This window comes from Quercus suber, unplaced genomic scaffold, assembly GCF_002906115.3.
Source record: "Quercus suber isolate HL8 unplaced genomic scaffold, Cork oak 2.0 scaffold_705, whole genome shotgun sequence".
NCBI lineage: Eukaryota > Viridiplantae > Streptophyta > Magnoliopsida > Fagales > Fagaceae > Quercus > Quercus suber.
In genome coordinates this window covers 100,094-126,953 of record NW_027070146.1, presented here as the reverse complement: position 1 = coordinate 126,953, position 26,860 = coordinate 100,094, and the positions used below count along the sequence as shown (strand labels likewise).

Genomic DNA, 26,860 nt, shown 5'->3' with positions numbered 1-26,860 from the left:
AAAAAAAATACATTAATTAAATTTTACTGTTATGCAGTAGTGTCATACTGCGTGTAACAGATTTTAACAGTAGAACACTAACATTGATTTTCCCTCTCCAAATCTCTCTCTATATAAGACCAATTAACTTCTACAGCTCCTACTAACTAACTTACCTACCTTCCTCACTTCTTTTCCAAGAAACCGACTTTGCTTTCCTTTTCCCGCTCTAGAGAAAATCCAATCTCCAAGAGAAAGTAAGAAAGAAAAAATCAACAACCCTTTGCAACCATGGTCAAGAAGATTATCCAAGGCATTCACATTTGGAATCCACGCAACCATTTACTACTCACAGCTTTTCTGTGCGCTGCAATCTTTTTCATCGCAGTGCACATTGTGCAGTACTACTCCCTCAACAACAACCCTTTGTTGAGCGATATTCATCCACATTTCAATGTTTCTTTACCGAAGCATGAAGACTCGGACTTCATCTCCGGTCCCCATTACCCTCCACCAACTCCAACTGGCAGCCACAATTACAAGAAAGCTGAATGGGATGAAGATTCGAAGCATGAACACTCAGACTTCATCTTTAGTCCCCATCACCCTGCACCAACACCAACTGGCAACCACAATTACAAGAAAGCTGAATGGGATGAGGATTCAAACTACCGGGTTGGTTTTTCATCGACTTACAAAGAAATGGAAAACAAATTCAAGGTTTATGTGTACCGAGATGATGTTCTCTACAAGTACTACAAGTTTCCCTTCCCCACTACTGATCCTGATAGATTCACATGGGAGTACAGAAACGAGGCCTACTTCTTCCGTAATATCAATATGAGCACCTTCCTCACCACTGATCCTAAGCAGGCTCAGCTCTTCTTTATTCCAATTCGCACCCATCTAATGCAATCCACGGTATCTATAATGATTTAGTTTATAATCTTTGAGATTTATTGTTATCTTTGTATTTATTTGTCTATATTTCTTTCAAAGAATAACATCACTTTGCTCTTGCTTTCAACAATATGCATGTGTTAAAGATGATTCTTGGTATTATTCAAGAACAGAACCATTTTGATAATGGACTCTCTTGTGGCATGCAGGGACCCTACAAGAAAATGGCAGTTGTAGTCCAGAATTATGTCCAAAGCTTGATCAATGAACACCCTTATTGGAATCAAAGCCAAGGAGCTGATCACTTTTTTGTGAACTGCCACAAAATTGGTGTGTTGGCAACCAGAAATTTTCCATTACTCAAGAATGCAATTCGAGTTCTGTGTGCAACTTGGCATGCTTTCGAATTTGATCGATCCAAGGATATGTTTCTCCCACCTCCTGGATATGATTTTATAGAATATAGGTATATAACTCGTATACTCAAGAAAGAAAGAAAAAAATCTATTTTTTCAGTGGTACACATGTTCTAAGCATGGTTGTTTCATTTAGTTCTTCATCTGCTACATGGGTTTTTGCCCCCCTCTTGGACAACTACCCCACTTTTCTTTTTCTTTTTCTTTTTTATGCCCAGCAAAAATTTATTTTCTCTATTGAAAAATTGTCAAACTTTGTATTAATTGGAGAATAAAATCCTTTTGTTGCATTTGTTTTGCCAATTTCTCATGGGACATAAGGGCATTGTTGCTTGGTCTTGAACTCTTTTAAGGGCATTTTTTTGGCATTTACTTTATTTCTTTGGCTAATATTGCATACATCATCCAGCATAGTCAGTTTTGGTTGTACAAGTTTGTATTTCTATGTATCTTTAAATCTTCCACGCAAATAATGTGTTTCATATTGCAGGAGAAGATTAATTAAATCAAAAATTTCGGATGATCTTGAAATAGACGTCTGCTCATGCTCTATGGCCCTATACTATTATTATGCTGCCTGTATAACAGAAGCGATCATTGAGAACTGTATTCCTGGTAATATCATCTTCCCCAAGACTCTTTTTTTAAATGCTATGGTTTTCTATAAATTAACCTTACTGTCTCCCTGTGAAAATTTTTACATTAATCTTAGACATGTCCTTGTGCATTGCATCATTTCCTTCTATTGAAAACACTTTTTGAGAACGCACAAATTCTTTAGCAAGGAAGTGAATTTATCCATAAAACTAACAATAAAAAAGAAACTTAAAGCAAAATTTAACAATCTCACCAAGCTATAGAACTAGCGAAAGTGTCATCCTTAATGGTTTATTTGTGTAAAACTTAGTATAAAACAGTCCCTTGGCCGAACAACCACCCAAAATTAAGCTATAAAATTTTAGCATCTACCTTTGTTTCGGATTAAATAACCCATGGCCTGTGACTTTCAAAAAATAACCCTGCATAATTTCAAAAGATAAATAAAGTATTAATCTCTAAATGGTAATAGTCTTTTTGATGTTATGCATGTCATCTACCAAACTGGGGAAATTTAGCTCGTTACATAAGCTTTAGTTTCATATTCACATTATGCTTATGAAGTGATTGTAGAATAAGCTTATGGCATGTATTATGCTTTTGATCTTCTTTCTTTTGAAGGTCATTTCTTTTTTTCTTTTCTTTTTTTTCTTTCTGCTGACACCAGATTTAGTTTTATTTTTCCAATATGATCTCTTCTATTTGCTTTTCTAAGCAGTTTGTGTGTTACTTGCAGTTGTCTCGTTCAGAAACCCTGATTTGCCATTCAATAATACTCTTGATTGGACAAAATTTTCTGTAATAGCCTCCGAGAAATATGTTCCTGTGGACGATATAATCCCACAGCTGCAGGACAATGTTAAAGACATAGAAGATGAAACATTAGTCAAATTGTTTAGCAACTTACACGAGGTAAATAATGTTCTGATGTCTTTATCTGATCTTGTTTATATTTAACTATGTGCTTCATTTTACTTTTTTTCTTAACAATTTTTTTCCCAGCATTTTGTGTTGCTCTAGAAAACTATTAAATTTTGATGTTAGCATAAAAAAAACTATAAATGAAAAGACAATGATATGAATGTCTTGTCATGCATTATGATATTATCTTTCTCTTAGTTCTCTAAAGACAATTGGTGTTTCAAACACTGATTTCTAGAATGCATATTAGCTAAAATGATCTTTAATTTTCCTTTTTCACTCAAATTGGTAACATAAAGTTGAGTTTACTAGTTTGCTTGATTTGTGCTCAAAAAGAAAAAGGTTACTAGATCAATCACACTAGCATAACATGCAAAACTGTCCGAACTTAAAGTAATGTGGGATTCTAGTATTCATAGCTTGAGAAAGCTAAATCTGGAAAACGCTTCTCAGAAATGTGAGAAATGATATGTTCCCCTTGAAATGATACAGACCTAGAATTACAAACTGACTTATCTTTTAAAATTCCTCTTCTTTGTGAATCAGGTCCAATCCCACTTTTCCTGGTGTACATCTCCAGTCAAATTCGATGCTTTTCATATGTTCATGTACGAACTCTGGCTGCGCATAAACCAGTAAAATCATTGGAAGACATTCCAACTTTTTTCTCTATTCTTGAAATCTGTGCATCAGCATGAAGGAGGAAGACTGGAAATATTTATCTAAAATGATGTGAAGCAAAAAACATATGCTTGATTTCTTTTTTCTTTTTTCTTCATATAAATCTTACCAAAGGAGTCATGTTGTAATAGCATATTGAGCCAATGTTATAGCAAGAAGGAACTTGGAACTTGGAAGCCCTTTAAAGCTTCTCAATCTAGTCCTTTTTTTCATCCTTTCTTTTGAGAACAATCTAGTTCTTTTAATTGGTACTACTCTTTGAATAATGTGGCAGTTTAGGACGTTTTGGGTCATTTATGTGAGATGTCTAGACAAAAAGCTAATCTTAAAGTTCAAAATTGGTTTTCTTAGTGGCATTCTTGGTATTAAGGAGGGCAACTTATATTGGGAAATATTTAGGCTTTTTTAGTGTGATTTTGGATTAGGTTTATGCTGAAAAGCTTATTTATTTATTTGCCAAATTTGCTATTTGGTAATTCTTAGAAAACGTTCTAAAAATCACTGAAAAACTGTGCTTTGAGAATTTATTCTCGAAATTTTCTTTTGTAGAGTTTTTCCCCTAAAAACTTATTTGGCAATATGTTTCTTTTTGGATTTTTTATTACAAGTTTGCCACAGCCTTATTCGGAAAAGAAAAAATTGATACTGAAACACAAAATGGGTGTCCTCCAAAAACTCATCTGCACAGTGTTTTTGGGACATGATTTTTAAGATGAGTTTTCAAAAACAATGATCCAAACCTTTTTTTTTTTTTTTTTTTTTGAGTTAGTGGAATAGATTTAATGTAAATAAAAACACTTCATATTTACAACGATGAACACAGAATTCAAAAAATTACAAAGAAAAGCTAAGAGAGTTGTGAAACTCAAAAACAGAGGTACAATGAGTAAAAACCCCAAACCTAAGACCATTCAAACAAGGTGTGAAGCAGTGATTTTTTTTTTTTTTTTTTTTGAGTTAGTGGAATAGATTTAATGTAAATAAAAACACTTCATATTTACAACGATGAACACAGAATTCAAAAAATTACAAAGAAAAGCTAAGAGAGTTGTGAAACTCAAAAACAGAGGTACAATGAGTAAAAACCCCAAACCTAAGACCATTCAAACAAGGTGTGAAGCAGTGACAATTTCATCTAATCATGGAACCTCTCAATGATTTGAAACGTACAAGACTTGCACTCCTTCCATACTAAACACATCAAACAAGATGTCACTGAATTCCAAACTATCGAGGAGTGCTTTCGAAACTAATTCTGTCACCAATTCAAAACTGATGAAAGTGTCATAGGCATTATCCACTGGACTCCAGACATAGGGAAGACTTCACACCACAAGGCACAACTAACATCACAATGAAGCAATAAGTGACTCAGTTTCTCCACTACACCAACACAATTAACACCAACCTAACCTACTAAGTTATAAAACCCTGATTACTAAAGAAACGTTTTAGAATTACAACTATAGTGTACTTGTGATTAATCATGCAAATTTAGCAATGGCAATGGCAAACTAAAGATTTTAGAAAGGAAAAAAAAATTCAACATAAAAGGAGAAACTTAAAAGTTAAAAGAGAAGTTATGGTAAGAGGGCATACTATAACTGCGATTTAGTCCTTTCGAAAAAAAAAATTGAGAAGAAGACAAATATTCATTGCATTGAAGAAAAGAGATAATTACAGATGGGCATTAGACTCAGCTTCAGCAATATTAGCAATACAATCAGGCACATCCCTGAACCAAATGGAAGAACTATCCTGAAACAGTGCGGCCTAGTTAACTTAACGCTTGATATGCTCAGACTTCCATGCTCGTAAATGTGATGCAGCAAGCTTTGCATCCTCATTGAGATGGCCAAACCTTGATGTATTTTCCGGTGGATTTCTGAGAGCATTTGTAACTGATAAAGAGTCACTTCGAAAATTGTGAGCATTTATATTAGTAATTTAGTATAGGTCGGAAGTATACTAAGACATAGTTTTGTAAAGAAGAAAAGAGATGGAAATTGCAAGGGACGGCAATTGAAGGGTCTGAAATTCTGGATAGCCGATTGAATTGATGGATGAGAGTTGAGAAAGAGAAAGAGGAGTAGTGTTAAAAAGATGAGGTGGAAGTTGGAAAAAAAAAATTGATGAGTTACCAAAGAAAGGTGCCAGTTGGTAGAACCTCATGCTGGAGAGCATGAGGGCTCTTTTATATATATATACATTTATATTAATATTGATTGATTGATTATGTCTCTCTAAGGTGAGATTAGGACTATCCAACCCTATTGATCAAGTTGTAATGGTTTTGAAAGGGTTGACATTTTTCATTATCTTAATACAATTGAAACGTTTGTAAACTCTTTGTAAATTTGTAATTGGGATGATTTTCCTTTGGTAGCCAATGACAGATGGGTAGTTGGAACTTATATGATATTGGTGTTACACTAACGAATATTTAATTGATTAATTTTTTTACTATCATGCAGTAGTGTCACTCTGGGTTTAACAGATAGTCATATTACCCGTTGATTTTCCCTCTCATAATCACATTGAACCAGGCCTCTAAATCTCTCTCTAAAGTCTATATATAAAACCAATTAACTTCTACAGCTCCCTCTAACTAACTTACCGACCTTCCTCACTTCCTTCCCAAGAAACCAACTTGGTTTTCCTTTTCCCGCTCTAGAGAAAATCCAACCTCCAAGAAAGTAAGAAAGTAAGAAAAACCCAACCATGGCCAGAATTTTCCTAGGCATTCCCATTCCCAATCTTTCTCCGCGCTGCATTTTATACATTTCAGTTTTTCTCGGCGCTGCAATACTTCAAATTGCATGGCTGACTCTGCCGCACTACTCCTATATTAATATTGATTGATTGATTATGTCTCTCTAAGGTGAGATTAGGACTATCCAACCCTATTGATCAAGTTGTAATGGTTTTGAAAGGGTTGACATTTTTCATTATCTTAATACAATTGAAACGTTTGTAAACTCTTTGTAAATTTGTAATTGGGATGATTTTCCTTTGGTAGCCAATGACAGATGGGTAGTTGGAACTTATATGATATTGGTGTTACACTAACGAATATTTAATTGATTAATTTTTTTACTATCATGCAGTAGTGTCACTCTGGGTTTAACAGATAGTCATATTACCCGTTGATTTTCCCTCTCATAATCACATTGAACCAGGCCTCTAAATCTCTCTCTAAAGTCTATATATAAAACCAATTAACTTCTACAGCTCCCTCTAACTAACTTACCGACCTTCCTCACTTCCTTCCCAAGAAACCAACTTGGTTTTCCTTTTCCCGCTCTAGAGAAAATCCAACCTCCAAGAAAGTAAGAAAGTAAGAAAAACCCAACCATGGCCAGAATTTTCCTAGGCATTCCCATTCCCAATCTTTCTCCGCGCTGCATTTTATACATTTCAGTTTTTCTCGGCGCTGCAATACTTCAAATTGCATGGCTGACTCTGCCGCACTACTCCATCAACCGCGACCCTTTTTTGAGCGATTTTCAACCACCTTTCAATGTTTTCTTACCGAAGCATCAAGACTCAGACTTCATCTCCAGTCCCCATTACCCTGCACCAGCTCCAACTGGCAGCTACAATTACAAGAAAGCAGAATGGGATGAGGATTCGAAGCATGAAGACTCAGACTTCATCTCCGGTCCCCATTACCCTGCACCAACTGGCAGCCACAATTACAAGAAAGCTGAATGGGATGAGGATTCGAACTACCTGGTTGATTTTTCATCGACTTACGAAGAAGTGGAAAGCAAATTCAAGGTGTATATGTACCGAGATGATGTCCTCAACAAGTACTACAAGTTTCCCTTCCCCACCACTGATCCTGATAGCTTCACATGGGAGTACAGAGACGAGGGCTACTTCTTCAGTAATATCAATAAGAGCACCTTCCTCACCACTGATCCTAAGCAGGCTCAGCTCTTCTTTATTCCAATTCGCACCCATCTAATGCTATCTGAGGTATCTATGATGATTTAGTTTATAATCTTTGAATGTATTTGTCTATTTTCTTTCAATGAATAGGATCACTTTGCTCTTTCTATGTGTTAAAAGTGATTCTTGATACTATCCAAGAACAGAACCATTTTGATAATTTACTTTCTTGTGGAATGCAGGAACCTAGCTATGAGGAAATGGAAATTTAGAGAGAGAGAGAGAGAGAGAGAGAGAGAGAGAGAGAGAATAGGCAGTTTGATTGAGTGGTATTTCCTCAAGCAAAACCATATGACAATCTCCCCTAATAGCATATTGAGCCAATGTTATAGCAACAAGGAACTTGGAAGCCTTTAAAATTTAAAGCTTCTCAATCGAATCCTTTTTCTCATCTTTTATTTTGCGAACAATCTAGTTCTTTCAATTTGTACTATTCTTAGAATAATGTGGCAATTTAGGACGTTTTAGGTCATTTATGTGATATGTCTTGACAAAAAACTAGTCTCGAAGTTCAAAATTGTTTTTCCCCAATGCACTCGGAGGAGTCAGAGCATTGACATTAGGGGCATTCTTGGTGTTAACTTATTTCTAAGTTTGATTTTGGATTAATTTTATGCTGAATAGCTTATTTATTTATTTACCAAATGTGCTATTTGGTAGCAATTTTTAGCAAGTGATCTAAAAAAAACACTGAAAAACTGTGCTTCGAAAATTTAGTTTCAAAATTGTGTTTTCCCCCTAAAAACTTGTCTGGCTATACGTTTCTATTTTGGAGATTTTTATTACAAGTTTTCCACACCCTTACTTGGAGGATGAAAACATTGATAATGAAAGGTGTTCTCTAAAAACTCATCTACACTCTTTTTGGTACATGGTTTTTGAGATGAGTTTTCAAAAACAATGGACCAAACCTTTTTCTTTTTCTTTTTTTTAAAGTTAGTAGAATAGATTTATTGTAAATAAAAACACTTAAAGTTCGAATGAACACAAAGAGTCCAAAAAATTTCAAAGAAAAGGTAAGGGAGTTTTAACTCTCAAAAACAGAGGTACAATGAGAAAATCCCCAAACCCTCTGACCATTCAAACAAGGTGTAAAGCAATTCAATTTCATCTAATCAAGGGATCTCTCATTTTTTGAAACGCACGAGAGTTATGCTTCTTCCATACTAACTGAATCAAACAAGACAGCACTAGATTCCAATTTCCTGAGTGCTTTCCAAACCAATTCCTCCGCCCAAATACAAAGGATGAAACTGTCATAAGCATTACCCACTAAACTCCAAACATAGAGAGAACTCCACAAGGCTTAAGTAACATCACAAAGCGACTCACAGTTTCCCCACTACACCAGCACCAGCACAAGCAACACCAACCTACTAAAGATAAGATCTTCTTAATGAGATTATCAATAGTAATGAATTTGTCCACATAAAGAAAGAAGCCCTCTTTGGAGCCTTAACACATCATATACTGTTCCCGGGGAAAGGATTACCATCTGTACCTCGAATAGCCTTGTAGAAAGGGTGAACATCAATGTAACCGTCCCCATTTAAACACCATCTCATCCTATTCCCCCCTCCACCTTAGGCACCTAAGAGCAAATATGGGTTGTGAAAGAAGTAACTGAATCCATTTCCCAATCAAGAAACACCCTGTAAAAGTTTACATGCCAGCTCCTAACCAATTCTTTTTAGTGAATTCCATAGGATTTTGTTTGCAAATGTTAGAATCACCTTTTAAAAATCACCCACCAAACAAGCCTATTTGCTAAAAGTTGGCAAAAGTATAATTATACCTTCAAAAATGAGGTTTTAAAAAACTATTCATGAGAGAATAAGCTAACAAGCCTTAAAAAAAATCCAAGCACAAACTTATTGGTTTGTCTTTATGCGGCCTTAGGTTGGGAAAGTCACCTTGAAGTTAGAGTGAGATTCATCACCAACTTTAGCAATAGGACAGTGATTTTTTTTTTAAAAGAATTTTACATGTATGCTATTTTGTGTTTGCATGTGTTTAGGATTGCTACAAACAGCACTGATAACAGAGCTACCTCCTGGAAATACAAGTTGAAACTTTCATTATCGAAGGATGACTACAAATTAAAGTTGACCCATTCGGCTGCTTCATGTGAATGTAGTAGGAAAGCCAAAAGCCCATTAGACCAGCTATTTTACTCATCATTTGCGCCAGCTAAATTTGAAGGTAGGCAGAAAGCTAGAAGCACATTTTCTTTACAGTTCAACCAAAGACATATTGACCATTCTTCAAAAAAAATAAATAAATAAATAACATATTGACCATTCAGAAAATAAAAATAAATTAACAAAAATCTTGACCAATAACAGAGCCAAAGATATCTAGAGTTCCATCATATGAGAGAGACAAAAGAGAAGGAAAAAGGAACAGATTATTCACATTATATGATTTCAATATGATGTACAGCGACTCAAAAGTAAAATCTGTGTTGTACAACTCGCATCCACAAGGGCAATCTGTCTATGAACATAAAACATATCTGGGATATCTAATGTTAGTTGAAAACATCAATGCACCAGCAACCCGGTCAAGCAAAGACCATATGCACTTACTAGAGATCATATTATGGGCGCATGGCATTTTCTTCAACTCCTTGGCCAGTCAGTCACCATGCTGGAATCATCGATGTCAACCTGTAAGTAGGTATTCATGAATGTTAAGGAAGTAATTAACAAAAGCTTTTTTTACTCAGCAGGGGCATGTGGTGTTGCTTAAAATCTAACATCAAGGCAGTAGAAACCAATACCTGATCATCAAAATTCTCAGGAATCTCAAATTCCGTCCCAGAAGCATTTGCAAGTTCATCAAGAGTTTCCTGTAAGAACCATATAATATTAAGTTGCAACTTCCAAAGGTATAATACCATGATGACACTGGGATCCCTTCAAGAAAGTCGAAAAAATTTCTTCAGATGGCCAAAAAAAAGAGAGGGAAGAAAGTTACATTGGTTGATTTTAAGTCTTTCATGTTTTGATAATTTATATTCTAATTTTTATCATTGATATACGTACACAGATAAATTGATAATATGATCCTATTGTGGAATATTAGGGGAATTTAACACCGAAAGATAACTCTGGTCCTTGGATCAAGAAATAAGGAATAGGCAGAGTCAAGATGGTCCTTAAGTTCACGTCTAACCCAGCAATAACAATGGGAATCCAACATCAAAACAGTGATCTAAGAGATAACAAAATAGCATCTAATATAATTTAGCGTCCATTAATAAAGTAGTTAATGCTGAAGCCTGAAGTATATATTTAAGCTGTACATGGTTTTTTTTTTATTAATTCTTAAATTAAATTATATGAAACATAAGTTGCAGGAAACGAAAGGGGTTATTGTTTGGTGCAAAGGGGAAAAGTCTCAAATCTGTAGCACAAGTAAGCAGTTGTAATCATTTAGGGCCAGTTTGGATGGAGGGGGAGAGAGCAGGAGTAGCGAGTAGAGTTGGCCAAAAATTAGGCTGGCCAACTCTACTCTCTACTCCCCCTCTCTCCCCCTCCTAGGTTTTGGCTAACTCTAGTCTACTCCCCCTCCATCCAAACTAGCCATTAGAGTGCCACTTCATGTCAAAGGTGTTGAAGGTTAGGACTATCCAAATCTCTCACAGAACCTTAATTTAGAGATACCAATATTAGCTAATGGAATGCAAGCAATAAAGCTTCATCAAATTTTGTACAAATTGTCAGATACATGTGTACAGACATTACATAAAGAATTTGTTTGAAAGCAAAGGGGTCCACCAAAGATGATGACAACTGGAGGAATAGTCAAAGATACAGAGGCCAAGAATATAGTCTGTCCTGAACCTATTATCATTTCAAATTACTTTATTAATAGAGAGAAATACCTGCTCATCAAGGCCAATGGATGGATTATCCAATTGGATGGACAGATGTTTGGTAACAGCTTCAGCAACGTCCAGGAAATCCTGCATAAAATATTTTTTCGACTTTTTTTAAATTAAAATAAATTTTTGACTTATAACCAAATACGGATGCATAAGCAGTCACCTTCAAATTGACTTTTTTTTTGGTTTCCTTGGTAAGTTCAAAAATGGCAACTTTTAGGTAACAATTAAATAAATGGCTCTCTAATTTAGTAATACAGAAACATGATCATGAAATTACAAAGTATCATAGATATCAAAACCACAAGCTGAAATGATAATTATAATGATAATAATAATGATGATGATAGTTAACAAAATTCCCAATTAGGTTGTAAATGATAATAACAAACATTTATATGTGCACAAAACAAAATGCCATATCTATCAAGCCTAATAACCCTCCTGGTCACATCTCTCATTAACAAGTTCTATTTGATCACATCTATCCTATTTTTGTTAAAAGTGTGCTTAAAACTCAAAGCTCAAAGTTCCAAAGTTTAAAAACTTTGCATGGCCAAAGTGAATCTTGTTTAGTAAAGCACGCACTTTTCTAATGCTTTTTGAAAGAGCAAAAAGCACACTAAAAGATATATGAATCATTCAAAATGACCATTCGATCTTGAAGGATGACATGAGTAATTGATCTATGAAATAAATAATATTCTTGAGGCACTACATAACAAATCTATGTTCACATATCAAAAGACACAAATAAGGATAATTTACGATTCTTGTGCTCTTTTATCTTTGCCATATACTTCATTATGATCATAACTATCACAATTATGTATTTATATAAAGCACATAAGAATTATAGAAAATGTTATGTTTAAACTTTATATTATTATCGTATTCTCCATTGAAAATTGTTTTCTAGCTTACTAAATAAAAATATATGAAATTGAAATAGATTCGATAAATTTGAACTTACAAATTTTGTGCATTTACACCATCCATTAGAGATATGCAAAAAAGAAAATTACTATTTTTGAGTTTATTAACCTCTTTTTTTCATGTGCTACGAACCTCTAGCAGTCATTATAAATTATATGTGAAAAATGTGTGATTTACTTCAATCAAGAGCACGCTTGTGATCTATCCCCAATTTTATAAACAAAACGCACACATATATATACACCTTGTGTAACTCTAACCAAATGATTTTTGACAAAGCTATCATTGAATTCAATTGTCCTTTTTTTTTAATATAAAATCAAGGTTTGCAAAATATCAACATAATTATAAATCAATAACTATCACATCTATAAAATATTAGAGTTCAAGTTTTTTGTACTCTAAAATAATGAATAGGGTATTAAATAACATCTTATTGATATAAAATTTGACGTTCACATTCAGAACAAAAATAACATGTAATCAAAACAGTGTCAAAAAAATAAAAAATAAATAAAAACCCTTATTAAATCCAAAGTTAAGTGGTGTTACATTAATAGACACTTAAACCAAGTGCAACTTGAACCTAATCTTCCCCCACCCCCCCACTAAAAAAAAAAAAAAACAACACACACACAACACTTGTATGACAACACAAACTTCTAGCCGAGCATATGGACACTCTTATACCTTTTTCTACTCAAAGGCATTGGTAAATACTATAACTTAGAACCAAATAGGTAAGAGAGTTTTTAGTGGTATATGACTAATAAAACCAAGGCTCAATATAAAATATCTTATCCCTCAAACGCTTCTCATTTGTTTCTCCTTACTCAGATTACTTAAATATACTGTTATAGTTTGTTTTCTTTCATTTTTTTTCTTCCTTTATTTCCCTAGATGTTAACCATACAGCTTCTTGTTCAGTTAGGACTCGAGGTTCCAATTGAAAACACTTGCTGGTATGCTCCAAAAACAGCCTAGATTGTCTAATCGTTATTTTTTCTTTAAAACCTCTTGTGAAGTCAAGTAAACTAATCATTAACCAAAAACACAAAAACACAGAAAGATTTGAAGATACTGTCCATGAAATAGGATCAGACATCGGATCATCTGTAACTGACGCATTATTTGTTCCAGCTCCAAATACACATCATACCTGCTCACCCGACCTCATAGAAGGATTTTCAGGATCCAAAAGTACAGGCTTATTGTCATCCGGGCTTCCCTGAGCAGCCACCACAGGACAGTCCGGTGAGAAGGACCCAGTAGAGCATTAATATTTTGAAACCGTGGTTTAGACTGCTTTTATATATATATATATATATATAGTAAAGTATGTTTTATGTGGAACCACTCTTGAAAACACATCAACAAATACACTATCTTGGAAAGAAATTTTCCTATTAAAGTTTTTATGTGACATCACATCATAAACAGCTTAATTTGATTTATTATTTGGCAAGCCCAGAAAGATAGAGACGAGTTTGTATAACAAGAAACCATTCTTTAAAAAAGTAAGGAAGTATTTTATTGCATAACGACTAATTCATGTACAATTTTTTTTTATTTTTTTGATAAGTGACTAATTCATTTACAATTGAAATAAAGAAGTCTAAAGAATTAGAGATGAGCAGTATTATGTACAGAAAGACAGTGACTCCATAAACTCCAGAAACAATTTCTACTAGTAAAGCTACTTATTAAAAAAAAACTACCAGTAAAACCCCAAACATGAGACCAATCAAATAAAGAACTAGTAAACAAAGCTAACAATGGGTAACAGGAAATCAAGACTCTACCAAATTTAAGAATTAAATTGAAATGCAGAGACACAATATGAAGATTAATTTTCTTTGCGCATATGCATCACTGATTAACAATTAATCCTAAGAATCTATACCTGCTCATCCTGGTTGGCATAGGAATTCTCAGGTTCCATGGTTGAAGGCTTAATATCAGCTGGAGTTTCCTGTGGTAACATAGATATCATCAGAAATGACATTCCATACATAATATATTAGTTAAGATATTATTATCAGAAATGAACCCTATAAATACAAGAATCCAGTTGAGTTCAAGTCCATATAAAGTGAAATGGCGAAGAACAAAAATTTTCATTAAACAAACAATCCATTGCGACTCAAGGTATGTGAACAGATCTTGGCTATGTGATGTCCAGGTACATGTGTTTGCACGCATGGCATACATCTGCATCTGCTTTCAAAGAATTATAATTATTTGTAATGTATACACCATAGCCAAGCATGTCCCAATGTCAACTGGACACAGATACCCACATGAAATATAGGGAAAGTAAACACAGATCAAAATTTGTTTTTTACAATAAACATAGATCAAAATACGTACAGGTTCATTTTGGTCAAAAGAAATAGTCCTTCCAGCTTTTGTAAGATCTCTCAAGGTTCCCTTCAATATCAGCAAAAAGATTAAACAAGGGTAAGTAAGGGCATTGGATATAATTATAATAACTTCACATAAATATTAAAAACAACACTGTAGCTTGTAAGATAGAAAAAAAAAAAAAAAATTTTTTTTTTTTTTGGGGGACAAATTAGAAGCAAGAATAGAATTTAACACCAATGATACCTTCCACACATAACATAATCATTCTGCATATAAAATATTTTATACTTAAAATTTTTATTACTTAATGAAATAGTATGGTAATAGAAATTACAAAAGTCATGTACAACTTGGTGACCATCTATGATCCAGTAAAATAATGTATTTCACATGACAAAGGTGAATTAAAGAGTCTCATCCAAGGAAAATAATCCATCACAAAGAATGATAAGCACATAAGAACCATAAAAACATCAAACAAACAAAAAATTTACAACTAGCAATCCACATAGCAGAGGGGTGAATCTAATTTTCCAAGAATGGGCACTAAGGACTGAACACATTAATTATTTGTTATTAATTATCTTTAAAGATGGGTTACATAAAGGGGGGTAACCCTCTCTTTATCTCAAATATGGCACTACGAGAATCTAAAACGAAGTTAGCTAACATCTTCAAAACATACATTATTCAGGACTTCTTACTTATTACAATACATCAATAACAACAACAAACTTAGTTCCAAAAACTTTAGGGTCAACTACGAATCCTGAATAGGCCAATCAGGATTGACCACATATATTCTTTTTAGCCATTCTATTCTATCCCAAGTCATACTCTACGTTACTTCATTCCTTAATTCATTAATTGATTATCCGATCCCATGACTTTTCTCATTTTCATCATTCACAATGTGTCCTCCTTAGTCATCCTAATTCTTCAAACAAACATATGGTTTTATCCTCAATTAATTACTCATTTCAAACAATCTTTTGTATCACTTCCATTAAAATGTTTATCAAAATAAATATTCTTTTATCCATCATTCATCCCTAGATTGCTACATAGTTCATCATAAGCCTTACAATTAGCCTCTTGGACAACCTTTTTTGTGTCCATCTTTGCCACATTATAAGTTTCTTTCTTTTTTTGTTATAAGTAGAATAGCTTTATTAAAAAATAAAAACATTTCATGTTCATGATGATGACACAAAGGACCAAAAAATAACAAAGCAAAGCTAAGAGTATTGTGAAAATCTAAAACAGAGGTACAATGAGTAAAACCCCAAACCCTAGACTATTCGAACAAGGTGCAAAGCAATTAGGATTTCAACAGATTAAGGGATCTCTCAATATTCTAAAACCTATGAGAGTTGCACTAATTCCACACTAACCAAATCAAACAAGATGGCACTAAATGCCAAATTGGCGAGTGCTTTACAAACCAATTCCTCCCCCCAAATAAGAAGGATGAAATTGTCATAGGCATTACCCACCGAACTCCAAACATAGAGAAAACTTCAGACCACAAGGCATAAATAATATCAGAGTGATGCAATAAGTGACTCACTATTTTCCTTCTACACCGACACAAGCAACACCAACCTAGTAAAGATAAGCCCTTCTTAAAGAGATTATCAATGGTAAGGATTTTGCCCCAAGCTGCTGTCCACATATGAAACCCTCTTTGGGGTTTTGACACACCATATACTCTTCCTGGAAAGAATGAGTGAACATCAAATGTACTATTCCCATTTAAACACCATCTCATTCTATCACATCCCCCCCCCCCTAAAAAAAAAAAAAAAAAAAAAAAAAAAAAAAGAAAACACAACACACACAACACTTGTATGACAACACAAACTTTACTAGCCGAGCATACGGACACTCTTATACCTTTTTCTACTCAAAGGCATTGGTAAATACTATAACTTAGAACCAAATAGGTAAGAGAGTTTTTAGTGGTATATGACTAATAAAACCAAGGCTCAATATAAAATATCTTATCCCTCAAACGCTTCTCATTTGTTTCTCCTTACTCAGATTACTTAAATATACTGTTATAGTTTGTTTTCTTTCATTTTTTTTTCTTCCTTTATTTCCCTAGATGTTAACCATACAGCTTCTTGTTCATTTAGGACTCGAGGTTCCAATTGAAAACACTTGCTGGAATGCTCCAAAAACAGCCTAGATTGTCTAATCGTTATTTTTTCTTTAAAACCTCTTGTGAAGTCAAGTAAACTAATCATTAACCAAAAACGCAAAAACACAGAAAGATTTGAAGATACTGTCCATGAAATAGGATCAGACATCGGATCATCTGTAACTGATGCATTATTTGTTCCAGCTCCAAATACACATCATACCTGCTCACCCGACCTCATAGAAGGATTTTCAGGATCCAAAAGTACAGGCTTATTGTCATCCGGGCTTCCCTGAGCAGCCAACACAGGACAGTCCGGTGAGAAGGACCCAGTAGAGCATTAATATTTTGAAACCGTGGTTTAGACTGCTTTTTTTTTTTTTTTTATATAAATAGTAAAGTATGTTTTATGTGGAACCACTCTTTAAAACACATCAACAAATACACTATCTTGGAAAGAAATTTTCCTATTAAAGTTTTTATGTGACATCACATCATAAACAACTTAATTTGATTTATTATTTGGCAAGCCCAGAAAGATAGAGACGAGTTTGTATAACAAGAAACCATTCTTTAAAAAAGTAAGGAAGTATTTTATTGCATAACGACTAATTCATGTACAATTTTTTTTTATTTTTTTGATAAGTGACTAATTCATTTACAATTGAAATAAAGAAGTCTAAAGAATTAGAGATGAGCAGTATTATGTACAGAAAGACAGTGACTCCAGAAACAGTTTCTACTAGTAAAGCTACTTATTAAAAAAAACTACCAGTAGAACCCCAAACGTGAGACCAATCAAATAAAGAACTAGTAAACAAAGCTAACAATGGGTAACAGGAAATCAAGACTCTACCAAATTTAAGAATTAAATTGAAATGCACAGACACAATATGAAGATTAATTTTCTTTGCTCATATGCATCACTGATTAACAATTAATCCTAAGAATCTATACCTGCTCATCCTGGTTGGCATAGGAATTCTCAGGTTCCATGGTTGAAGGCTTAATATCAGCTGGAGTTTCCTGTGGTAACATAGATATCATCAGAAATGACATTCCATACATAATATATTAGTTAAGATATTATTATCAGAAATGAACCCTATAAATACAAGAATCCAGTTGAGATCAAGTCCATATAAAGTGAAATGGCAAAGAACAAAAATTTTCATTAAACAAACAATCCATTGCGACTCAAGGTATGTGAACAGATCTTGGGTATGTGATGTCCAGGTACATGTGTTTGCACGCATGGCATACATCTGCATCTGCTTTCAAAGAATTATAATTATTTGTAATGTATACACCATAGCCAAGCATGTCCCAATGTCAACTGGACACAGATACCCACATGAAATATAAGGAAAGTAAACACAGATCAAAATTTGTTTTTTACAATAAACATAGATCAAAATACGTACGGGTTCATTTTGGTCAAAAGAAATAGTCCTTCCAGCTTTTGTAAGATCTCTCAAGGTTCCCTTCAATATCAGCAAAAAGATTAAATAAGGGTAAGTAAGGGCATTGGATATAATTATAATAACTTCACATAAATATTAAAAACAACACTGTAGCTTGTAAGATAGAAAAAAAAAATTGATAAATTAGAAGCAAGAATAGAATTTAACACCAATGATACCTTGCACACATAACATAATCATTCTTCATATAAAATATTTTATACTTAAAATTTTATTACTTAATGAAATAGTATAGTAAGGGCATTGGATATAATTATAATAACTTCACATAAATATTAAAAACAACACTGTCGCTTGTAAGATAGAAAAAAAAAAAAAATTGGATAAATTAGAAGCAAGAATAGAATTTAACACCAATGATACCTTGCACACATAACATAATCATTCTGCATATAAAATATTTTATACTTAAAAATTTTATTACTTAATGAAATAGTATAGTAATAGAAATTACAAAAGTCATGTACAACTTGGTGACCATCTATGATCCAGTAAAATAATGTATTTCACATGACAAAGGTGAATTAAAGAGTCTCATCCAAGGAAAATAATCCATCACAAAGAATGATAAGCACATAAGAACCATAAAAACATCAAACAAACAAAAAATTTACACCTAGCAATCCACATAGCAGAGGGGTGAATCTAATTTTCCAAGAATGGGCACTAAGGACTGAACACATTAATTATTTGTTATTAATTATCTTTAAAGATGGGTTACATAAAGGGGGGTAACCCTCTCTTTATCTCAAATATGGCACCACGAGAATCTAAAACGAAGTTAGCTAACATCTTCAAAACATACATTATTCAGGACTTATTACAATACATCAATAACAAAAACAAACTTAGTTCCAAAAATTTTAGGGTCAACTAGGAATCCTGAATAGACCAATCAGGATTGACCACATATATTCTTTTTAGCCATTCTATTCTATCCCAAGTCATACTCTACGTTACTTCATTCCTTAATTCATTAATTGATTATCCGATCCCATGACTTTTCTCATTTTCATCATTCACAATGTGTCCTTCTCCTTAGTCATCCTAATTCTTCAAACAAACATATGGTTTTATCCTCAATTGATTACTCATTTCAAACAATCTTTTGTATCACTTCCATTAAAATGTTTATCAAAATAAATATTCTTTTATCCGTCATTCATCCCTAGATTGCTACATAGTTCATTATAAGCGTTACAATTAGCCTCTTGGACAACCTTTTTTGCAACCGTCTTTGCCACATTATAAGTTTCTTTCTTTTTTTGTTATAAGTAGAATAGCTTTATTAAAAAATAAAAACACTTCATGTTCATGATGATGACACAAAGGACCAAAAAATAACAAAGCAAAGCTAAGAGTATTGTGAAAATCTAAAACAGAGGTACAATGAGTAAAACCCCAAACCCTAGACTATTCGAACAAGGTGCAATTGCAAAGCAATTAGGATTTCAACAGATTAAGGGATCTCTCAATATTCTAAAACCTATGAGAGTTGCACTAATTCCATACTAACCAAATCAAACAAGATGGCACTAAATGCCAAATTGCCAAGGAGTGCTTTACAAACCAATTCCTCCCCCCAAATAAAAAGGATGAAATTGTCATAGGCATTACCCACCGAACTCCAAACATAGAGAAAACTTCAGACCACAAGGCATAAATAATATCAGAGTGATGCAATAAGTGACTCACTATTTTCCTCCTACACCAACACAAGCAACACCAACCTAGTAAAGATAAGCCCTTCTTAAAGAGATTATCAATGGTAAGGATTTTGCCCCAAGCTGCTGTCCACATATGAAACCCTCTTTGGGGTTTTGACACACCATATACTCTTCCATGGAAAGAATGAGTGAACATCAAATGTACTATTCCCATTTAAACACCATCTCATTCTATCACATCCCCCCCCCCCCCTACGGTAGGCACCAGAGAGTAAATATGTTCCATGGAAAGAATGAGTGAACATCAAATGTACTATTCCCATTTAAACACCATCTCATTCTATCACATCCCCCCCCCCCCCTACGGTAGGCACCAGAGAGTAAATATGGGTAAAGAAGGATGTCACTGAATCCAATTCCCAATCGTGTAATACCATGGAAAAGTTTACATTCCAACTCCTTACCTCTTCACCAATGTGGTGATCCAACATATAAGACACCAAGGCTCCCTTGCCTAAAATTTTCATAAGCAACATTATCTCTACAACTAGGTTGACTTCCATCTCCCTATACCACCACCAAGTCTCCTTAGTCGGTCACCAACATCCTTTAGATTTCCCAAGCATGTCTTTAGCCTCTCTATACAATTGGCCATTTCATTCCACATCTTATCAACATCTTCATCTAAATTCTACTCATCTTCCTTGATCATTTTATCTTTAAATCCATCTTGCTTCTTCCCTTTTCAAAGCCCACTAATAATCTGTGAGTTTCTTGGTCTAATACCTCTTCTTCTCCATCTTCCAATATATTTAGTACCACCAACATATTTTAAGTGGTTATGTTGTCTCCTTGTATCACCTTACAATCTTTACATCTACTATCCATTTTTTAAGTAAGGATGTAATCTATTTTATTATTGTATGTCCCACTTTTGAAGGTAGTTAAGTTTGATTCTCTCTTCTTGAAACAAGTGTTTGTTAATAATAAACCATTCGTTGTTGCATAATCTAATAGCATCTCTTGCTTCATTCCTTTCTCCAAATCCCTAGCCTCCATGAACTCTTTCAAAGCCCCAATATGTATTTCACCGTGAGCATTCAGGTCTTCCCCAATAAAATTCTATTTCCCATTTGGAAACCCTTAAATCAACTCATTCATGTTCTCCCAAATTCATTACTAAGTAGATTCTTCCAATCCTATCCCAGAAGGATACAAAAGAAAATAGAAATTGCAGCACTAGATGGTCTTCCTAAATTGCAAGTCAAGAAAGGGTTCTTGTAAACAACATCAAGGGTGAGAATGCATCTCCCATTTATTCATCTAAAATTTTAAATTGAGAACACAAGTGAAGACAAGGGAAAGGATTATTTTCCAAATTGAGAATACAATTTGCTGCAATCACACCCTCAATCTATCTATGAATGTTATTGACTACAATCAAGCCTATAGGCTATTCCTATATCCTTTCCTAAAAGGACTAGGACTCCCAAATAATCTATTCCTAGAAAGAGTACTAATATTAGGATTAGCCAAGTAACTAGTAGCTAATTGGTATTGACTGGTCTCCTTTATAAGGAGAAATAGGGTTTGAATTTCCCCTTCCTCACTTGTAACCATTGAATTATCAAAAAAAGAAAGACTAAGATTACAAATAACACAGAGAAAACACTTAAGAACTTCTAAATCAACTAAGAAAAGGACTCAAAATGCAAAATTAGATTCATGAGCCTTCAGCACAGCTAAGGGCAACCCATTTCAAAAAATCTGGAATTTACTAGATTGTCCTTATTCTAAGGAAACTTACGTGATTCAACAGAAAGTAAACAATAAGTAAGACTCAATTCAACTGAGATTAACTAAGCAAGGTCCCAAAAGATCCCTCCATCATCCAAAATATCCCAAATTGTTGCTTCGGCACAAAACCAGATTTCCCTCACCTCTTATAAGTCTTCAAAAGGGGTTTCCAGTTACCTTCCCATCACAAAATTAACCCTAGTTTCAATGTCATGTGCATCCTAATTTAACCGTTCAAGATTTGTTTATTTAATAAAGAAACCAAACAAAGAGTTTGTACTGAAGCCTCTTCAGCGAAAAGATAAAAAATAGCCCAAGAAGGCTTAAGAACAGTTCAAGAACATACTTTTAGTTCCAGCAGGTTTTCTTTTAGTAGCTCAAAAAATGTGGTCACAACAATCCCTAAAGCGCTTTTGCAAACTACGATTATCAGTATTATTTCTGATCGCATCTTTGTTGCGAAGCCATCAGATGAGACATCAAGTAAATTCTAACTAAATTGATTTGACTCTTTTGACATGTATACAAGAAGTCAAGAACAAAATATAATTGAATTCTTCCAAATAAAAGGTGTTGGGATAACCCATGACCCAAAATTGAACTGCTCACATGTTCAATAGATTATCTATATGTAACATAAATCTCCAGGCTCAACTTGAGCTTTAGCCCAACTCAATCAAACCCAAATTCATCAGCTGAGCTTGAGTATACTCATACGTGGCTTTCATTTTGCTCATTTCCATACATATTGACTGCTATACCCAAACATTGATGCTAAGTTCATAGTCCAAAGACATCTAGTACATTTCTTTTGTATTTTGCTAATGGCCATCTAATACCTCTGTCATGTTCTGTCATCTCCATTACCATGGTCATCTACATTTTACGATTCCATTGCTTACTTCATCACAAAATAAATCTTTGCTAAATCTAATGACAGTCTTGAGTCCATACCTTATAGAATGTCAAAAAATTGATAAATTACATCAATAATTAACTCAAAATAATGCATTTTGTGAATAAAGAAGACTTGGATATAAATAACTGCAAGAATGAGAATTTATATAAAATCTTTTTTGTTGATAATTACACATAAACCCAATGAGTCTTGGACCCAAGCCCTCACCCTCCACCTTGCTCTTATGAGTGGAGGAAATGCCATTTGAACTAAAGCTCAGTGGTTTACATAAAATATATTAACAGACAACACCTACCTTGTTTGCCCACATCAGCCCACAAGCATTGCAAAGGGATCTCGGACCAGCTGGCCCCCGACGCATCGCTGGAGTAGACTTTTCACTAATCCCACAATGTTGGCATCTACGTAAACTATACAGAATGTAGAAGAAACATATAAACATGATATATGAAACACAGAAATCCATCCTATCATTAAAGAGAATTGATTTTATCTGTTTTCTAAGGTTTAAACTGGTAAATGAACATTAAGATTCAAACTCACATAGGTGCAGGACAAGGTGTGCCATCACTTGAATCCCAGTTTTCACCAGCTACTTTAAATGAATTCTTCAACGATGCAAACTGCCCATTCTTACGATGCATCCTAGTAGACAAACCAATTTGAATTTATATACTACCAAACTCTAGCACAATACCAGCCTCAATGATTGAAGGATATTTTATGTGTCAAATTCTACACAAAAATGTACCAATATTCCTTTCAAATGCGAAAATCAAAGGTTATGGAAGACATTAAATACGCTACATCCAATTCAGGTGTGAGTGTCCCCATCAGAGAGAGAGAAGGTTAAGTATCTATATATTCAAAGCAGAAAAAAGAGGGGGGGGGGGGGGGGTTACAACTCACCTTTGAGCAACCTCTTTTCGACACGTGTACCGGATTTTCTTTTCAAAACATCTCTCTTTCCGCTTTTCACGGAACCTAACAAGAGATGCAATTCTTCGTGAAAGTTTCGAACCTCGTGAGGTCTCACCTATACCCTAGAGTGTATTTGGGGAAAAAAACAATAAAAAAGAATTAAGGAACATTAACAAAATTTATCAGAGAGCAAAACGGTTTTTCATAGGGATACCTTGCTATTCTGTTGTAGCAGAAACTGAGAGCTAGGGACACTATTGGGTATGTCACAACCCCCCAGTAGTAGTAGCACTGCCTGCACCTGCATATGCACATTCCAGCCAATTAAGCATTACTTAACCCAAAAAGAAACTCAAGTCATTCTGCAAAGGTGTGTTGATTCACAAGTACCCCAACCAAACATTGCAATTGACCTAATGAAAAAAAGTATTCCATGCAAGTTGACTATAAAATAGGCATGGGAACACTCCAAAGATCATAACATAATTGTCAGTTAGTCACCTTTACAGCCCAAAAAAAAAAAAGTTAGCACCCAGCCCAATGAAAAGAGATGATTACAAAATCTAACATCTCATATTCTAATATGTGGCGGAGGAATCTCAAACATGGAATTTGGCAGAAGCGGAATGCTCGTATTTTGAAGGAGCCAAAAGTTTAATTCAAGACCTGAAACGAGCTTTTTTCCATACTTTGCTTGGGTGGATAATGGCATCAAGTGTTTTCACGATAGTTGTACTTTTCATGCATATTAGTCTGTTTATTTTCATGCTTACCTCAGTACACTTCCCGTGTGCTTTAGTTCTTTGTAATTGATTTATTTTCATTCAATGAAGTTCTACCATTTATAAATAAAATAAATAAATAAACAACATAATAGTCAATTACACGTAGTAGTTTGGAAGAATCTCCTCCCATCCATTATGTGGTGATCGATAAAGCCATCCACGCATATTAATTTAAACAAATTACATAACTCATTAAATAAGTCATGTGACTATAAATACACAGGGATGCTTTTATTAATCGCCAAGTAATGGTTGGAGAAATTTCCTTTCAAACCGATTTGGAAGTAAAACCTTTGGGCACTTTGGCCAATATTTATAGTAATTCACCAAACATATAAATACAAAATACCCAAAAGGCAATGCCCTACCTAACAGACAAACAGCAAACTGATACATTTCTACAAGTAAACCACTTACAACAAACAAATAGGAATCAAAGTAACTAATAAACATTTACTAAAAAAAGGTAAAGCTAGAAAGTTCTGTTCAATACTTGATTTTGTTTTTCCATTGGATTTTCTCAGGAACCAAACAGAGTATATAGCCTCCAAAAACCAAAAAGAGAGAGAGAGAGAGAGAGAAAAAAAAATAGTACTCGCAAACCTTATCAGGCGTAACCGCTGGGAAAACGTAGACCTCGCCTTCGAACGCGATGGTGAGCTCGCTCGTGCGAGAAGCCGAAGCCGAAGCCGAAGCCGAAGCCGAACCAGAAGCAGAACCAGAAGCGCCACTGGCACGAGCCTCCACTTCTACTCCTCCTCCTCCTCCAACTCCTACTCCTCCACCATTCATAGCCTCGTGCTGAGCACTTCTTCCATTCATGTACTCGTATTCGGATCCACCTTCGTCTCCGTCCATCTCTATCGGCACCTGAACAAGATGGTTCTCTCTCTCCTCCTCCACCTCCAATGGCCTCACTTGCAGTGGCTGCGGATTCACCATCTCCATTCCTCAACCACAAGCATCACTCACTCACTCTCTCTTTCCCTCTGAAAAATTTTCTCGGTTCCCAAACAGAAACTCTTTTAATTCGAAGTTTTTTTGAAAAACACACAAATTTTCACGTTCTACTAAACAAGTAATAACAACTTCTCTCAACCTTAAATAAAAAGTCATAAAACCCTAAAATCGTAATTCGCAAATACAAAACACGTGTTTTTATATATACATATTGAAAATGAAAAGGTTTATTTCGTGTATCCTAGAAGAGACTCTATTTATTTTCAGATACTGAATAATACTGAGAAAAAAGAGGTCTGTGAGTGAAGTAATCAAAACTGAATTTTTAGATTTTTTTTTTTAGGTCTTTTCCTTTTTTGAGTTTTTCTCTCTCTCCTTTTGGAGAGGCGATCTCAGCCGTTGGATAGAAGTGTGGAAATTAAGTGTGGGGTCCCATGGAGGGGTGGGGTCACGTGTAGAGGACGAGGAGGAGGAGGTATGTATGTTTCATGTGTGGGGCGTGGAATATGATGTTTAATTGTGTGCATCATCACCTTTGATAGGATATCGTAAGGTGGAGAATTGAGATGGAATTTGTGGTTGCGAAGGGGCCCAATTTCATGATAACATACACAAGGGAAGAAAAATTCTAGAAGCCATGACTAATTAACACCCCATTTTCAGTTTTCACGACTATCCCATGTGGGTGACAATGAGTAATAAAAAATAAAAAGTAGTGAGTCAATTTAAAAATGACAAGTAATATGTCAAACACCAATCAATTTTTGATATAGACAAATATTGAACATCAAATATTTTATTAATTATCAAAGACTTTATCAGTTAAATTAACTGAAATCCACAATCTATCACATGATTCACATATAATAATTCTGGAAAAAAAAAAATGTGTGAAATTAGTTATAATCTTAAAATAATTTCAAAAGGAAATGGTGTTGGATTTTTTGCCCCAGCTAAACTCACATCTAAACTCCCACCCAATTTCACAATATGTTTAGATATCAACTTGATAAAAAAAATTAACAATAAAAAATTATGTGCATTAATCACAATATCACTTAAGTATGTTATGAATTTGAGTGTGCAATTAAGTGTATCCTTACCTTTTTTCTTTTTCTTTTTCTTTTTTTTGGGAAAAGCTGCCTTATTCAATGTTCATCCACAAAATTCTATGCAAATATTATGAGCGGAAAACATAATGAGTAGAACTTGGAACTCTCACATAATTTCATGATATTTGGGTGTTTGTGTTTTTTTTTTTTTTTCTTTTCTGGGTAAGAGTTAAGACTTAAGACATAAACGAAGACTCACCTAAAAAAAAAGACTATTCAAGTCCAAAGTCTGTCCTAAAGTCGTGCAAGCTATGGTCTCTTTGACCTAGTTGTTCTGTTCTCACCTATGAAAATGATGCTTTCTTTGGCCAATTTGGCATCCTTTCCCACTACTTTCTTTTCAAGATATCTATATTTTACATTTAATACAAGGTAATGACTAATGACTTAAGAAGATATATGTTTAATTATTTTAAATATTGTAGAAGCAAA

At 34.2% G+C, this 26,860-nt stretch overlaps 2 protein-coding genes across 2 annotated transcripts; one reads left to right on the top strand and one right to left on the bottom strand.

Annotated features, from left to right (window-relative positions):
• The first annotated feature begins 270 nt into the window (after positions 1-270).
• On the top strand, positions 271-2,912 carry LOC111984439 (probable glycosyltransferase At5g25310). The gene is made up of 5 exons (XM_024016069.2): positions 271-900; positions 1,089-1,345; positions 1,786-1,910; positions 2,629-2,804; positions 2,895-2,912. Exons 1-5 carry the CDS (start codon positions 271-273, stop codon positions 2,910-2,912), a joined length of 1,206 nt encoding a protein of 401 aa, XP_023871837.2.
• Positions 2,913-9,837: 6,925 nt separating this feature from the next.
• On the bottom strand, positions 9,838-25,609 carry LOC111984546 (GATA transcription factor 19). The gene is made up of 11 exons (XM_065766451.1): positions 24,960-25,609; positions 23,786-23,872; positions 23,560-23,693; positions 23,194-23,295; positions 22,946-23,060; positions 18,208-18,267; positions 17,741-17,809; positions 17,007-17,075; positions 11,338-11,418; positions 10,231-10,299; positions 9,838-10,117 (listed from the first exon to the last, which is right to left on the bottom strand). Exons 1-11 carry the CDS (start codon positions 25,302-25,304, stop codon positions 10,070-10,072), a joined length of 1,179 nt encoding a protein of 392 aa, XP_065622523.1. The 5' UTR covers positions 25,305-25,609; the 3' UTR covers positions 9,838-10,069.
• Positions 25,610-26,860: the final 1,251 nt, after the last annotated feature.

Coding starts and splice junctions, on each gene's coding strand:
- LOC111984439 (XM_024016069.2), top strand. CDS start 271: ATGGTCAAGAAGATTATCCAAGGCATTCACATTTGGAATCCACGCAAC. Junction 1,346..1,785: donor TATGATTTTATAGAATATAG/GTATATAACTCG, acceptor TTCATATTGCAG/GAGAAGATTAATTAAATCAA. Junction 1,911..2,628: donor CATTGAGAACTGTATTCCTG/GTAATATCATCT, acceptor TGTTACTTGCAG/TTGTCTCGTTCAGAAACCCT.
- LOC111984546 (XM_065766451.1), bottom strand. CDS start 25,304: ATGGAGATGGTGAATCCGCAGCCACTGCAAGTGAGGCCATTGGAGGTG. Junction 23,061..23,193: donor ACACCTTGTCCTGCACCTAT/GTGAGTTTGAAT, acceptor CATTCTGTATAG/TTTACGTAGATGCCAACATT. Junction 17,810..18,207: donor CTTTTGACCAAAATGAACCC/GTACGTATTTTG, acceptor ATGTTACCACAG/GAAACTCCAGCTGATATTAA.